The sequence below is a fragment of the Episyrphus balteatus genome, chromosome 1, assembly GCF_945859705.1.
Source record: "Episyrphus balteatus chromosome 1, idEpiBalt1.1, whole genome shotgun sequence".
Classification (NCBI taxonomy): Eukaryota; Metazoa; Arthropoda; class Insecta; order Diptera; family Syrphidae; genus Episyrphus; species Episyrphus balteatus.
The window spans coordinates 92,629,543-92,646,087 of NC_079134.1; the positions used below are offsets into that span (position 1 = coordinate 92,629,543).

The 16,545-nt window shown below is 31.6% G+C and overlaps 1 protein-coding gene across 1 annotated transcript in view; it reads left to right on the forward strand.

The window, feature by feature from the left end:
- The window catches only part of LOC129921225 (transcriptional regulator ATRX homolog), a 216,991-nt gene that overhangs the window by 52,960 nt on the left and 147,486 nt on the right, over nucleotides 1-16,545 (forward strand). Inside the window, exons 6-11 of the mRNA XM_056002956.1 lie at nucleotides 10,610-10,797; nucleotides 10,858-10,995; nucleotides 11,053-11,228; nucleotides 11,308-11,388; nucleotides 11,451-11,543; nucleotides 14,774-14,824. Coding sequence (XP_055858931.1) covers nucleotides 10,610-10,797; nucleotides 10,858-10,995; nucleotides 11,053-11,228; nucleotides 11,308-11,388; nucleotides 11,451-11,543; nucleotides 14,774-14,824 — 727 coding nt within the window. The remainder of the gene's footprint in view (nucleotides 1-10,609; nucleotides 10,798-10,857; nucleotides 10,996-11,052; nucleotides 11,229-11,307; nucleotides 11,389-11,450; nucleotides 11,544-14,773; nucleotides 14,825-16,545) is intronic.

Sequence of the window (16,545 nt, forward strand, 5' to 3'; positions counted from 1 at the left end):
GCAGGAGGCGCTGTTGAAACTGTTGACACTACTGGACGTGTATTACGTTCGTCATTTTTGATGGACTCAAACTCTTCTGCCATATCCACCAAAGTGTTGAAATCATTTCGGCGGATATACAACCTGTACTCTGGTCGCATATTGTCGAATATTAAATCGATATTCTCGACAATGGTGTTGTGAGGATGTTGCCGGATGTTGCCTCTATGGAGTCATCTCACTGAGTGAAACTTTCACTTTTAGTTCGCAACCATCCCAACGCGGTGCCACGGAACAATTCGGGCAGTGTCCTCAACATGTCATTGGGCGGAATGTTGTAACATCGAGTCAACTCCGTGATTCTTTCGAGGAATTCAAGTGGATTCCCCGTAGAATCAAATCGCAAACCCCACTTGCGAACGGTGTTCATCACCTTGGCCTCATAACTCAGAGTGAGGCGACAGAGGAGTGAGGCGACAGAGGAGTGAGGCTGCAAAGTGGGTATGACCTGTTCCAAACCTGTACTAGCGGAAGAGTCGTACTGGTTGGGAGGCGCTGGTAAGTTGCTCGTGGCAACGAAGATGTCGGACTGGGTTTTGTTTGGCTGATGGTTCTATACAAGTGAAAAGGCCGGAACGGAAATAGTGGTCTGGGTAAATAAAGGAGTTTTCAGACATTTATTATTTGACACTCCGGCGGTTTCATCTTTAGAAGCATCGACGTCACTGGCTTCGGCAGAGAGTGTGGCATCATGCCTTTTTTCCGTGAGGTCCTCCCAGTGTTCACACAAGTTCTGTGTGGAAGCGTGCGCGATGATGATGCTGACTGAAACGTTGGCGGAGCATCGTATGTTTCCATCAATAAAAACAAAAAATATTTTGAAAAAAGAAAAATCTGATAAAATAATTTTTCAATTTTCTCAAAAATTAGAAGACATGGAAACATATAGTTTTCACTGTTCGATAAGGAATCAATTGAGGCAGTTTTCTGTGTGAGTAATTTTTTTACTATTTTTACAATTTTTCCTTTCGGAAATGGTATCATTTATTACTGTAAGTGTTGCCGTTGTTTTTTAATAATTTTTTTTTTATTTTGATTATTTTTTTTTTAGAAAAATGCCCCTCCTACCTAAACGGGGAGAGATAGAACCCCCTCCCAAAAAAAAAATGTTTGTATTGAGCTCCTCTACAAAAACCCGATATCAAATCCTGGCGCCCAAGTTGTCCTACTACGTGCCGAAACAACATTTTTGTTCTATACCTAAAAGTTCGAATTTCTGTATCTGCGTTGAAATCGAAAAATTTTCTAAGCCAATTTTGAAGTGATTTTCATAAAAAATACCTCGATTGATTGAGAAATAGATATAGTTTTAGAATATATTTTTTAAATAGCATGTTGTTTTGAAAACATATACTTTAAATTGATGCCGAAGTTGGGCAAACTACGAAAAAAATGGAATTTTTGAACTTTGACAGCTTATAAATTCTAAGTGGTTTAACCGAGTTAAATGTTTTATACATTGTTGAAAAGGTATATTTATCTTCTATCAGAAACTGTAAAAAAATCGAAAATGGGTAAACAATTGTCGAAGCTAAAATTTTTTCAATGGGTGAAGGTCCAAAAAACAGTTTTTTGCCCGTAACTCCAGATTTTGGGGGTGTTAGGGGATTTTCAAATAACGTTTCGTAATCAGTACGACTAGCTCTACAAAACCTGATAGGTCTCCGCCCGCGTATATTTTGAAACCTCATTTTTGTAACACCGTGTAATTTATATCTTTTTTCTTCTCTATTTGGTATTCGGTATTCGGCCGAATACCGAATACCAGAAAAATAGGCCGAATAGGCCGAATACCGAATAGTAGCCGAATGTTCGCGGCATCTCTAGTCAGTATCTCAATAAGTTCGGTTTTTTTCATGAAATACATAAAACCGTGGTTTTTGATGAGATTATCTTCATCGGGTGGTGGCGGTAAATCGTCGGGCATGGTGGGGCGGGGAAGAAAGGTTAGTTGAAAAGAACGATAATTGAAATCCGTTAGCGGAAGTCGGTGGAACTTGCGAAGATTCCTGGTCGGACGGCGCACATATGTAGGAGTATTGCCATCAAAAACCTGGCCATAATTATTTTTCGTGGATTTTGTTATTATTTCTGTTTAAAATGAGTATTCCTACAAGAAAATACAATATAAACCTAAATTTTGTTATTTTTTTTATCAAAAACTAAAAAAATTGATTAATGGCCTGTACTCCGCCTGTCAACATTATTTTTCTCAAATATTTTTCCTCATCCCTAATACGCAATTCTCAGTTTCTTTTCTCTCTTCCCCAATTTTAATTAAGATCACCAAAAATAAAATACACTAATGACATCAGTAAATTTAATTAAAAAATAAAAAACCTTGCATAAAGTAAGGAGTATTTGCGATCAGAAAGTGAAAAACTAATTGACCCTCAATTCTCTAAAGAGCACCGAAGAGCACCCAATTTTTGTTGCATTGTGTTAAAGAATATATAAACTAACTCATAAGTTTGAGTTAATCGCAAAATACAAATACTTAACAAAAATATCAAGTTTTAAGATACTAGTTCTAAACCCGAATTAAAATAGAAAACACTATCTAACATTTCCAAAACTTTATTAATATCGTTAATAAATAACTGAAGAAGAATGCTCCCTTTAAATTTTTTTAGATTTCTATCACTACACTTCGATATCGCATACAGAATAACACTTACCAAAATACTTCGCATTCAAATAAAAATGAGGTAGATGTAACAGTTAACTTTGAACTCATTTTTTAACAAGACAAGATCGAAAAATAAAAAAATGAGTGCAGCATATTTAGACATGTTTATTTTGCACCCACTTTGCCAAACTTTTTGGTGTCAATTTTGATTTTCAGAAAATCGGCGGTGAGAATTCGGAAGAATCTTCTAAAGGTCCCTGCTCGGGCGCCAATTTGTGATGCTTAATTTCAAAAGGCTCAGTAGTGAGGCGGCTTAGCATCTAAATCGTACACTTTGTGAAAAAAGCATGAAATTTATATCATTGGTAGTACTCAATATAAGAGTTATTTTGAGACATTGGGCCACCTTGTATTCCATCCAGGAGGGTAGATACAAGAGCTTTTCTGTGTTGCACCCGCATTGTTGGATATCATAGTATAGCTAATGAAACATTTTTATTAATATAATACATGATTTCGAGGTAACTTTTAACGCCCGATCGAATAAAGTCAATACTAAAATACCTGGACCGTCATGTAAAAACATATTAAGTGGTCCAATATCTTAAAATGAAGGTTACATATTGTACTAACAATCCTATTAATTTGATCCTTTTATCACAAACTGCACAATTATTTTTCATAATTTTACTTTTGAACCTCACTCGTTCAAAATATTAATTTGTATGAAAATTTAATAAAAAATAAAAGCAAGCAATTTAAGTTTTGCATGAATATTCAATATTCCATGGTAAATATAATTCATTTTTGATTATTTTTGATTCTCATACGATGTATAAAATATATATGCGGTTCAAAAAAATGCAAAAATTGTCCATGTGCTGCAATGGTACCATTTCAAAAGTGTTCTTTCTCGCTAAAAAAAAAACACCCTTTGACCTGAAATTTTTTGATGAACATATTTTATTATTTTTTTCTATGGTATATGGAACGTCCACACGAAATTTTGTCAACCTACCTCTTTTTTTCAAGGAGTACTTGGTAATATTCTGACTCTTGCTCTTTGAATAAAAGACAATTCATAAAGAATCCAATTACATTTTACATGATAGTCGAGACATTTTGGTATTGATTTTATTCGATCGGGCGTTAGAAAATACCTCGAAATCATGTATCATATTAATACAAATGTTTCATTGCCTTTACTATGATATGCAACAAATCGAGTGCAACACAGGAAAAGTCTTGTATCTACCCTTCCGGAATACAAGGTGGCCCAATATCTCAAAATAGATCTTATATTGGATAGTACCAACGATGTTTATTTCATGATTTTATCACAAAGTGCACGATTGAACTCTTTTGTAATGCTAAGCCGCCTCACTACAGGTAAGCTCGCCGGAATCCAGGGTTCGTCCTGAGAAAAGCACTGGTTAACAAAATTAAACTTTTTTTTTGTTGCCGAAACAAAAATATACTTTTCTGAAGGTTTTCGGTGTGCTGAACTCGAATCTGAACTCAAAAAAATCAGCTCCCGTTTTTGAAATATTACCGTTAGAAAATGCAGTACTTCGGACCTTATTCTTTTAAATAAGGAAAATTTTTTGAGCATATTTAGTAACGGTTTTCGTAACTATTTACCACCTTTTTAAATCTGTTTAAATCTTTCCGATATCTTTTTTACTGCTCGAGATATCCTAAGTTGTTTGGTATTTTTATAAATTTTATAACGTCATTATCTTCTTTATGATAAATGAAGCCAAACCAGCTTACTTCAGTTTGAGATATCTCGGGCAGTATAAAAGATATTGAAAAGATTTAAACAGGTGTCGAAAGATGGAAAATAGTTCTTATAGAAACCGTTACTAAATATGCTCAAACAATTTTCTTTATACAAAAGAAGAAGGTCCGAAGAATTAAAAAAAACGTATTTTTGCATTTTCTAACGGTAATATCTCAAAAACGGGAGCTGATTAGTTGTTTCTGACTTTGGATTCGAGTTCAGCACACCAAAAACGTATATTTTTGTTTCGGCAACAAAACGCTTGTAAACCAGTGTTATCAATATTGTTCTTTATTCACAAAATCAACTAACTAGTAACTACTTTCATAAGTATTATTTCTTAATAAGTATTATACCATAGAATTTACAATTTATTGTTATAACCTAACATCCTCTACACAAAAAAGGCCACGGCCTCGAAGTGAGAGGGAATTCAGCGCAAACTCAAGATGAGGGGGAATATTCTAACGCACACCTCCTAGCGAGTGTGAATAGAGCGCTACCTAATAAGCTCTTGGAAATAGCCACAGCCTCAAAGTGAGGGGGAATTGATTAAGTATCTAAGTGCACAGCCTCCTAACGAGGGTGAAAGAGCTGCTATATCAAAAACTAAATAAACGTTTGCTTCAAAATTCGGAACAATTAATTAAAATTGAACCTCTAGTCACCATAACCAAGTTGCTATTCAACTTCAGTAGCGGCGGGAGAACTACTTCTTTATTATTGAAGGTTGACGATTCTCGATTTAATTTGAAAATAATACATCTACTTACTAATAATCTTGCTTATACTAAATGTGAATTATTAAAAACAAAGTACACAATTTCATAATATAAGTGATTATAAGTATTGTATGCAGGAATTTGTTGTTGTCGACGGTGGTGTGGTCTGTGGTGAAGCGGTGTATAGATATAGTCCGGGGGTATATACAAGGCATCGTGGGTTCGAGCCCATCGGTCGGCTCAGAAGTTTTTTTTAAATCGCCATGAGACAATTGTCAACGATGTCTCCCCCTCTGTACCACGTAGTTATGTGTTATATGTGTTTCTGTTGTTCTTCCTATTTTTTGTCTTTCTCTATTGTATTAATGTCTAGTCCGTAGATTTATCTTCGGATTAGATTGATACGTAATGTAATGTAATGTAATGTAATGTAATGTAATGTAATGTAATGTAATGTAATGTAATGTAATGTAATGTAATGTAATGTAATGTAATGTAATGTAATGTAATGTAATGTAATGTAATGTAAAGTAATGTAATGTAATGTAATGTAATGTAATGTAATGTAATGTAATGTAATGTAATGTAATGTAATGTAATGTAATGTAATGTAATGTAATGTAATGTAATGTAATGTAATGTAATGTAATGTAATGTAATGTAATGTAATGTAATGTAATGTAATGTAATGTAATGTAATGTAATGTAATGTAATGTAATGTAATGTAATGTAATGTAATGTAATGTAATGTAATGTAATGTAATGTAATGTAATGTAATGTAATGTAATGTAATGTAATGTAATGTAATGTAATGTAATGTAATGTAATGTAATGTAATGTAATGTAATGTAATGTAATGTAATGTAATGTAATGTAATGTAATGTAATGTAATGTAATGTAATGTAATGTAATGTAATGTAATGTAATGTAATGTAATGTAATGTAATGTAATGTAATGTAATGTAATGTAATGTAATGTAATGTAATGTAATGTAATGTAATGTAATGTAATGTAATGTAATGTAATGTAATGTAATGTAATGTAATGTAATGTAATGTAATGTAATGTAATGTAATGTAATGTAATGTAATGTAATGTAATGTAATGTAATGTAATGTAATGTAATGTAATGTAATGTAATGTAATGTAATGTAATGTAATGTAATGTAATGTAATGTAATGTAATGTAATGTAATGTAATGTAATGTAATGTAATGTAATGTAATGTAATGTAATGTAATGTAATGTAATGTAATGTAATGTAATGTAATGTAATGTAATGTAATGTAATGTAATGTAATGTAATGTAATGTAATGTAATGTAATGTAATGTAATGTAATGTAATGTAATGTAATGTAATGTAATGTAATGTAATGTAATGTAATGTAATGTAATGTAATGTAATGTAATGTAATGTAATGTAATGTAATGTAATGTAATGTAATGTAATGTAATGTAATGTAATGTAATGTAATGTAATGTAATGTAATGTAATGTAATGTAATGTAATGTAATGTAATGTAATGTAATGTAATGTAATGTAATGTAATGTAATGTAATGTAATGTAATGTAATGTAATGTAATGTAATGAAGTTTCTTAACAGATTATTAATAATTTTGCATCGCTGATTTCAAATCTGCCCTACATTTTTTTCTATACGGGTACTTGGGAAATGCTTAAAAAGTAGCAAATAATCGATTATTGAGATTTTATAACGGCAATATCTCAAAAACGCGACCTTATAAGAAAATTTAGATTTCGGATTTGAGTTCAACATACCCAAGACCTTATTGATATGGTATGGTATGGTTTTGTTTAAAAAAGAAAACGACTGTACGCTAAAAACCATCGTTTCTTAAAAGTAGCAAAAACTGCTTATGGGCAATTCCATGGTAACTCACGTTACATTCACAAAAATTTCCAACACATAAATAATTTTTTTTTTTTTCAATTTTAATGTAAATTGATACGAAATTACTATCCATGAATGGAGTATAACTATTACTTTCATAATTAACTAAAAAAATTGTCTTTATTTTTAACATTTGCTTGGGAAAAATAAAAGTTTGATGGTAACTCACGTTACAAAAATCGGACACGAATTTTAAGAGTCCGACAGTATGAAGATTTTATGTGAAATTAAGAATCTCAATTTGTTTTCAATGGAGATTGCATACAAACAAAATTACAAGCTTTTAATATGAGTGACAAAACCAAACATTTTTTCAATATTTCGAGGAAAAATTTTAAAATATTTGGTAACTCACGTTACATTATTTTGGTAACTCATGTTACCTGCGATTTGTGGTTCCAAAAGTAAAGAAAAGATGCATTTTCACTCAAGTTTTTTTTAATCGAATAGTGTGTAACGAAGCTTGCTTAAATGTTAACTTATTTAAGCACTCACGGGGGGATATTGTCATCGTCACTATTAGACTCATCATATTTTCAGTTTGCTTGTTTTTCCGTCATTTTCATGTGAAATTCTTCTGTTGTTTGGCAAGCTTATGCTATAAAAATGCTTTAAGATTATTAAACTCCCTGAATTTTATGTCTATCCATAAGGGAATACAACAAAGAATCTTTTCTTGCAACTTGCATAAAGAGTTGCCGTTTGTAAATAGTAATTTGCTAATAAAAAAAGTAAAAAAGACTGCATAATTTGTTCAAAATTCGTGTCCACTTTTTCATGGAATTACCCTTATTTAGATTTTATGGAAATATCTCGAACACGCGAGCTAATAGAAAAATTCTTATTTCGGATTCGAGTTCATATAGCAAAATATTGTTTTGTTCCTGAAACAACACCACTGTAAGCTAAAAACCACTTTAGCTTAAAAAGTAGCAAAAATTCGATGATTGAGATCTTATAACGAAAATATCTCAAAAACGCAAGCTGATAGAAAAATTTTGATTTCGGATTCGGGTTCTGTACACCCAAAACTTGTAGTATTGTTTTGTTCCTGAAACAAAACCATTGTAAGCTAAAGAAATGCTTAAAAAGTAGCAAAAAGTCGATTATTGAGATTTTATAACGAGAATATCTCGAAAATTTGAGGTGATAGAAAATTTTTGACTTCGGGCTCGAGTTCAGCACCCAAAAACCTTTCGAAAATGTACCAAAAAATAGCCTACTTTCAAGAGTTTGACAGCAATCTTATTTTTCATTAGTCTAACTAAAATGAAGTAGCCATTTGAATTCGGACAGTTTGCTTATGTACAGCTCTGTGAAAAAAATAGCACCACCCACTTATTGTAGTTTTAAATGAAAGATTTTTTGAACAAAGAATAATTAGAATTTTATGTTACATTTTAATAACATAAGTGAATTAAGAGTAATCAAGAAACGTAAGCACTTATCCTTTATAATTAAAATTAAATAAGCTATGCTCATCAAAATAAAAAAATACCACTTTTTTGGTGTGAAAAATAATAGCACCAGGATTCGAAATTCTTAAAAAAAAAAAAATTTCTTGGTAAAATAAATAAGTTTTTGTTTTGGAACGATATCAATTGATTAATATCTGGTCTTATAACCTTTATTTATAAGTGCAGTGGTGCAACGCCATGGCATAGAGTCCACTAATGGTTGACACCGCTGAAGTGGAATATTTCTCCATGCAGCCTGCACAGCTTCCCATAATTACAGCGTGTTTTTCGGCTTGGCTTCAAATACAGCTTTTTTTACATCTGTCCAAAGATTAACGATGGGGTTCAGGTCTGTTGACTCAGCCGGACATTCCATAACCTGAACCCTTTTTCAAGCGAAAAAATCTTTTGCTAATTTTCTCAAGCTCTTTATCCTGCCGCAGGACCCACTTGAGAGGCATATTCCATTCAGCGTACTTCCCTCATATTATCAACATAAATTTGAACCTTCATCATGGGTTAGCTCAAAAATTAGAGACCAGTACCACTATATGGAAAGCATCCCCATGTGTTATTTTTGCGCCGCCGTCGCACATAGGAGTATTGTCATCAAAAACCTGGCCATAATTATTTTTCGTGGATTTTGTTATTATTTCTGTTTAAAATGAGTATTCCTACAAGAAAATACAATATAAACCTAGTTTTTGTTATTTTTATTTTTTTACCAAAAACTAAAAAAATTGATAATGGCCTGTACCCCGCCTGTCGACATTGTTTTTCTCAAAATTTTTTCCTCATCCCTAATACGCAATTCTCAGTTTTTTTTCTCTCTTCCCCAACCTTAATTAAGATCACCCAAAATAAAATATACTAATAACATCAGTAAATTTAATTTTAAAATAAAAAACGTTGCATAAAATAAGGAGTATTTTCTATCAGAAAGTGAAAAACTAATTGACCCTCGATTCTCTAAAGAGCACCTAAGAGCACCCAATTTTTGTTGCATTTTATTAAAGAATATATAAACTAACTCATAAGTTTCAATTCATCGCAGAATAACGGGGTATACTAAAACAAAATCATTAAAGTTCAAATAATAACTTACCAAAAATATCAAGTTTTTAGATACTAGTTCTAAACCCGAATTAAAATAGAAAAAACCATCTAACATTTTCAAAACTTTTTTAATATCGTTAATAAATAACTGAAGAAGAATTCTCCATTTAAATTTTTTTAGATTTCTATCACAACACTTCGATATCGCATATAGAATAACACTTACCAAAATACTTTGAATTCAAATAAAAATGAGGTAGATGTAACAGTTAACTTTGAACTCATTTTTTAACAAGACACGATCGAAAAACAATAAAATGAGTGCAGCAGATTGACACAGGTTTATTTTGCACCCACTTTGCCAAACTTTTTGGTGTCAATTTTGATTTTCAGAAAATCGACTTATGACCAGGTTTTTACTGCAAATACTCCTATGTGTGTCGTGCTTAAAAGTGTATTTTGGCTTAAACTTTCTGGCCTAAAATTTCTTTGTTCATTATGCTACTGAATGCAATTAAAATTATTGCGTTGTGTTATAATCAATAGAGAAGACCGCAATTTGTAAAAAGGTAAAAATGCTACATGGTGCTATTATTTTTCACAGAGCTGTATACAGGGTGTCCGGTAAAAAATGGATAAACCTGAAATGGCTGATAGCTTAAGTTATGACTGTACTAAAACCAAATAGAAAAAATTTCTATCGAAAGAAATTAAAAAAATTCATTCATTCGTGGTTGTGGTGAACGAAAACGTAAGATGATGAAATTTAAAATATACTGAACGAAAAAAAGCTAATATTTTCTAAACTGGTTGCCATAGAAATTTTGTCTGTTTGGTTTTAGTACAGTCATATCATAAGTTTAGCCATCAGCCATTTCAGGCTTATCCATTTTTTACCGGACACCCTGTATATGTACACATGAAGTTCGCTTTTGGACAACCGTAGAACTTAATAATTATCAATTAGTATCTTTTAAAAATGTTTTTTTTTTATATATTTATAGAGATATCTATGACAAAATTAATGTTCTCCGAAAATGGGCTGCTACATCTCAAAAATCAGGATGCTTAATTATGGGTTACGAAGCATTTCGATCTCTTGTGTTTTATAATACAAGTAAAACTAAAGCGAGATCCAATATGAGAGTAGAAGATATTCGAGAAAATATACATAAATACCTCCTAAAGCCAGGTAATAGTTAATATTTTGTTTTTATTCAAATATACATATATTTATACTTAATTGTTTTAGGTGCTGATTTGGTGGTATGTGATGAAGGCCATATAATCAAGAATCGAAAATCAGGTATAAGTCTAGCAGCTGCTGAAATTATAACACCAAAAAGGATTATACTAACCGGAACACCCATTCAAAACAATCTCAAAGAATGTAAAGTTTTTTATTAACAAATTTAGAGAAACTCACATTTTTTTTACTTTGATAAAGATTATGCCATGGTCAATTTTATTAAACCTTTGATACTGGGAACAGAAAAAGAATTCGCTAACTTATATGCAAATCCAATAAAAAATGGCCAGCATAAAGATTCCAGCAAACGGGACATCAAAGTCATGAAGCAAAGATCATTTGTATTGCATAAGAAATTGTCAAAATTCGTGCAAGTAAGATTTTTAAAGTAAAATTTCCTTATAAAAGCTATTATTAAACAATTTTAAAATCTAAACAAAAAAAATAATATAGAGAAAAGAAGCTGAGCTCCTGCAGTCATTTTTACCACAAAAATTTGAATACGTGTTATTTATTCCAATGACCGATGTACAAGTAAGTTACACTAAAATTTTTAATCTTACAGCAATAAAACATTGTTTTTTTTTTATATTTAGAACTCCCTCTACGAGTATGTTTTAGACGCAATATCAAAGCGAGAAGACTCAAGGGGAAAAAGTTTAATTCCTGATTACACTTGCCTAAGAAAGGTATTTCGAAAATATTGTTTTTTAACAATTAATTATTTTATTGGTTTAATGATCTCAGTATTTTTAAACCAAACTGCTTAACGATTTTGATTTAAAGGTAGTACTTTTTATATAACAAATATTTTTTGGGCCATAATTAACGGCACTTGACATAGAACCGTTTTCTTGGTGTCTGACTTTCTCGTAAATAAAAAGGCCGATTTAAATGTATATTTTTGTGCAAAAAATGTTTAAGTAACTTTAATATCAAAATTAAGAAAAAATTTCAACAAAATTAGTTTTTGATTTAAAAAAAAATATTTTTTTTTGAAAACGGACCAATGAATTTTATTGAAACTCTGTTGTTATGTGTCGATTAATAATAATCAGAAATTAATTGGCATACTTCGTTTGGAGGTCAAATCTTCATTATAGCACGTGCGGGTGCTTCATGCGGTGTCAACTCAAAAGGTGTCGAGTTTCGTGTTGGCAAGGTCAACATCTACATTCTTACGAAATAGCATGACTCTATCTGCCAAACTCGCCATTAGAGAGCAGAAGGTTAGCTACTCAATTCAACTGTTTCAATGTTAATGATTTTCATGTTTTACTTCTCCTGAAAAATCGTGTTTTTTGAGTTGTCTCAAGTCTCAACGTGCCATAATGTAAAGAAATGTTTTTGTAACTTTAAATCAAATTTTATATAATTCTTTATTTGAAGTTTTAACGCTTTGTCGGCAAAAGGGTGCGTATTTGGCATACAAATATTTTAAAATAACGATTTTACAAAAAAGTCGTCTCAAAAAAATTTCTTTATAATGGTGGCAATATACAATGTGTCCCAAAAGTCAACGTCGAAACGAAAAGGGAAGAAAGGGTAGGTGGTGACTGTTTTAAGAAAAACAGTTATGGGCATTCGAAAAAAAAGCGAAAAAATTGTTAAGCTATGATTACATGGTCAACGAAATCGGTCAACGCGTTGACTCTCTGACGTAAAAATGACGTCACAATCTGTCCCAAGAGTGTCACGTTGTGTGATCGTCAATTGTTGTCATTGCGTTGACGGGTACGATGACACTCGCGTTGACACACATTTTTGGGTCAACGCATTGACTATTTTCGATGACCGTGTAATCTCTTGGGACGCGTTGACAGGGTTTTAGGACTGGGTGTCATCGCAATGACCCTGTCCAGCGTTGACGCGGCAGAATTTAATTCCGTATCATCGTTTTAGAATGACATTGTTTTTTGTATAGAAATATGATGAAAGTTGGATTGGGAAAATTTTTTGTAGGACGATTATTTGAATGGTGTACCGTTTTGGAGGGAGGGGGGTTCTCATTTTACCTTTTTGTTTTTTAAACTTTTTGGTTGGCCATGGCATCCATGATGGATGCAAACAAATTTTTTTTTGACAAAAAACCAAAAACCATTTGTATATTTTAAGTTTGAAGGTGGCCATGTTGATTTTTTTTTCGATTTTTTAAAAATCAAATGTCGAAACTTTTTTATTTTTTTTTCTAATTTTTCGACACAAATTTAGTAATTTTAAATTTGTATGCGTTCAACAATCTTATCAGAATTCATTTAAGACTTTTATCTTAAAAGTGCATTGCGTATATCTCGAAATATTTACATTTCAATGCAACAATGTCAAACATATTTCCGCTTTGTGTCAAACAGTGTGATCAACAAAATTTTGCGAGTCAACGCGTTGACACTGCTAAGTAAACGTCACGTTGACACACCTGCGCATCAACGTAATTTAGGACAACATTGACGCAATAGTGTCAATCGTGTGATAGTCAATGTTTTATGCATTGACACTGTGAACGTTGATGGTGAGATGACAGAGAGAATATGGATTTTTTCTTGACGTCAGAGAGTCAACGCGTTGACCAATTTCGTTGACCGTGTAATCATAGCTTTACACTGTGACAGTCTTTCATGTGCCGTGACTACAAATCTTAAGTTTTTTTTTTTTTCTTTTGCTATGACCCTAACTCAATGAACCGTAGTGTAAAAAAAATGCACTACCATATTTCGGCAAGTTCCCTTAAAAGTTGGTGTGTTCAATTTTCTTTGAGAATATTCCATAAATAACGGAAATGAAAACATTTTTTTATTGGGTAATTTTTCTATATTTAATTTTTGTACCCTTTCAGAATTGAGTTTTTATTTTTAGGATTAGTCAAGTGCTGATTTTTTAAAAGATAAACAAGCTTTAATAATACTCTTAAGATAATAGTTGGTAGACTACGTTTTAGCATAGGTTTAGGAATGAAATTAGTAGAAAAACCTATCCTTTCGGCCTTTTGACCGGAAATGGCGACCGTAAAACACTTAGTACCCAAAGCAGATTCAAAATAAACTTTTTTTAAAAGGGTTATTATGCTTTGATGTATTTGTTGTTGAATTTATTGATTTTATGAATTTCTAACTTCTCGTGAAAGGTAGTATAGTAGTATAGTAGATACTTTATTAATTTCTTTTTCTTCCTTTCCAAATTGTATGGTGCTTAGTCAATATTTAGCGTGATTTTGTAATTGTGTTGGAGACTATGAAGGAGAACGCTTTAACTTTTATTCAATCCCAACATTCAACATTAAAAAGAAAGTTTATTTGGGCAAAAAAGTGATATTTTCCTTAAAACTGATGCAGCTGAGTTAAAATTTGAATGCACTTGTTAGAAGGGTTATTCAAGGCTCCATAGCAGAAGAAAAAATTGTGAAAACTTAAGATTTGTAGTCAAGGCACATGAAAAACCGTCACAGAGTTATCATTTTTTCGCTTTTTTTTCGAATGCCCATAACTCCCAAAATATATGGCTGCGATTTTTGTATTATTTTTCTGTTAACGGTCACCAACTGTTTCATTTTGACGTTGACTTTTGGGATACCCTGTATATTTTTGGAATTATGAATACAATATTCGAATTCTCCGGAAAACTCTTCACCAATTTCATATGCATATTTCCTTTAAAATATTGAGACCGAAAATAGTTATAGCGACATAAAAAAGTAAAACCAAATTAGCACCCGTGTGCCTTTCACGTCACAAAAAAGAATTGTGCCTACAAAGGGTTTAGATTCCAAGCTTTCTAACTTTTAACATAACAGCGAGAACGTGCTATCCAGTCCTGATTCTCATATTGTATACTTTGTAATTTGTTTGTTTAATTTTACATTTACTTTTAAAAGTTTTCTTATTGTTCTTCGAAAATGTAAATTCTAAATATGTATTCTATTTAGATTTGGACTCATCCCAAAGTATTAGAAGATGCGTGGAAAAATGCCATGGTGGTAAGTACTTTGTTGTTGAAATAAGTTTTATGTCTTTTCTAGTACTCTTAGTTCTTATTCTTTTCATAATATTTTCAGTTTAAGTTTATAAAAAACAAATTGGTTTAGGTATATAAATTTAGTTCTGTGGACTGTAAATACTCATTCAAAGTTTATTTACAAACAAACACAAAAATATTTTAATTAAACTATCACTTGAAAGGGTACATTTAAACCTGTTAAATTTCGATTCAGCCATAAAATTTGAATTAAATAAGTAATCGTCACAAGGAAGGGAAGTGCGATCTCTGTTGCAACCCAATCGGCCCTGCCTTTTTAGATCTGAGTACAAAAACAAAAAAATTCTTTCAATTTTCAAACATATTTATTTTTTACTTATATAATTAGTCCAGTAATTTTAGGCATTTTTAACCCCAATCTGTGAAAAAATTCCTATTCGGCTGAATTTTGGTATACACCTTCGTTACGGAGTTGTAATGAAGATGTGAAAAATCGACATTGACATCGTGCCGGCGTTAGGCTACGGCCACGTCCTGAGCGGCAATTTTGAGCGACCAGGTGGCCACGTCCTGAGCGGCAATCCTGAGCGGCAATTTCAAAACCCTACAAGTACAAAAAATTCGATGAAAATTCGGCTCACACGCGGGAGTCCCAAGTTCGATTCCTATAAGTGTCAATTTTTTTTTATTTTATAATTGTAAATAAAATAAAGTTGGTATGCCATATTGAAGTAAATATAATATAATTTCAAAAAAATCTAATGACCTGTTTTCGAAAATTAGATTTTTCAAAACAAAAAAAAAATTCAAAATTTTTTCAAAAATGCATTTCTTCAAAATTTTATTTTTGATTTATACTAAGATAAAAACCCAAACTTAATTTTTTTTCTACCGTTAAAAGAATTTTTGAGAATTTTCATCTGCCCAATCTCCAAAAACTGCTACATACCAAGTTTGAATAGAATTGATACATCCGTTTAGGCTGTAGCTTCTTAAACAGACAAAGATTCGAGTCCCAGGTTCGATTTCTGTCGGTGCCCATTTATTTTTTTTTTTTAAATTTTAAATACAAATTTATGTATTAAATCAATAATTTTTCTGCACAAGAAACCATAATTTAGGCCACAAACTAAAATATTCGTATTAATTTAGAATACAATGTAATTCGCCGCTCAGGCCACCCCCATACATTTTCATATATGTTCTAATATAGTTTTGCCGCTCACAATTGCCGCTCAGCCGCTCAGGACGTGGCCGTACTCTTAGAAGTTATAGAGGTCAAAAGGTCACGAAACTCAGTTTTTTCGCATATATCTCGCAACGTGTTGCTCGGAGGTCAATAGGGGTCTACAGAAAAATTTATCGTGATAAAATTATCTACAAATATTGCCTTATGCATTTTTCCGAAAAATCAACCGTTATCAAAATAGAGCGATTTCAAGCTTAGGCATAATCAATGATATGTAATAATAGGTATAATCAATGATATGTAATAATAGGTTTGTTTTATTTAAGAGTGAATAATTTTGTATTTGAATACTGAAAAATACGTAGTTTAAGCTCTTATGCTTTTTATTAATACGTTCTTATAAGTTTCACTTGTAATTGACATTCAAACTAACTAACTAACTTACTAACTAACTATGTATTAATTTAATTTTGACCATAAATAAAATTTATTTATTTATTTATTTATTTATTTAAGCTTAGTACAAGCTATGA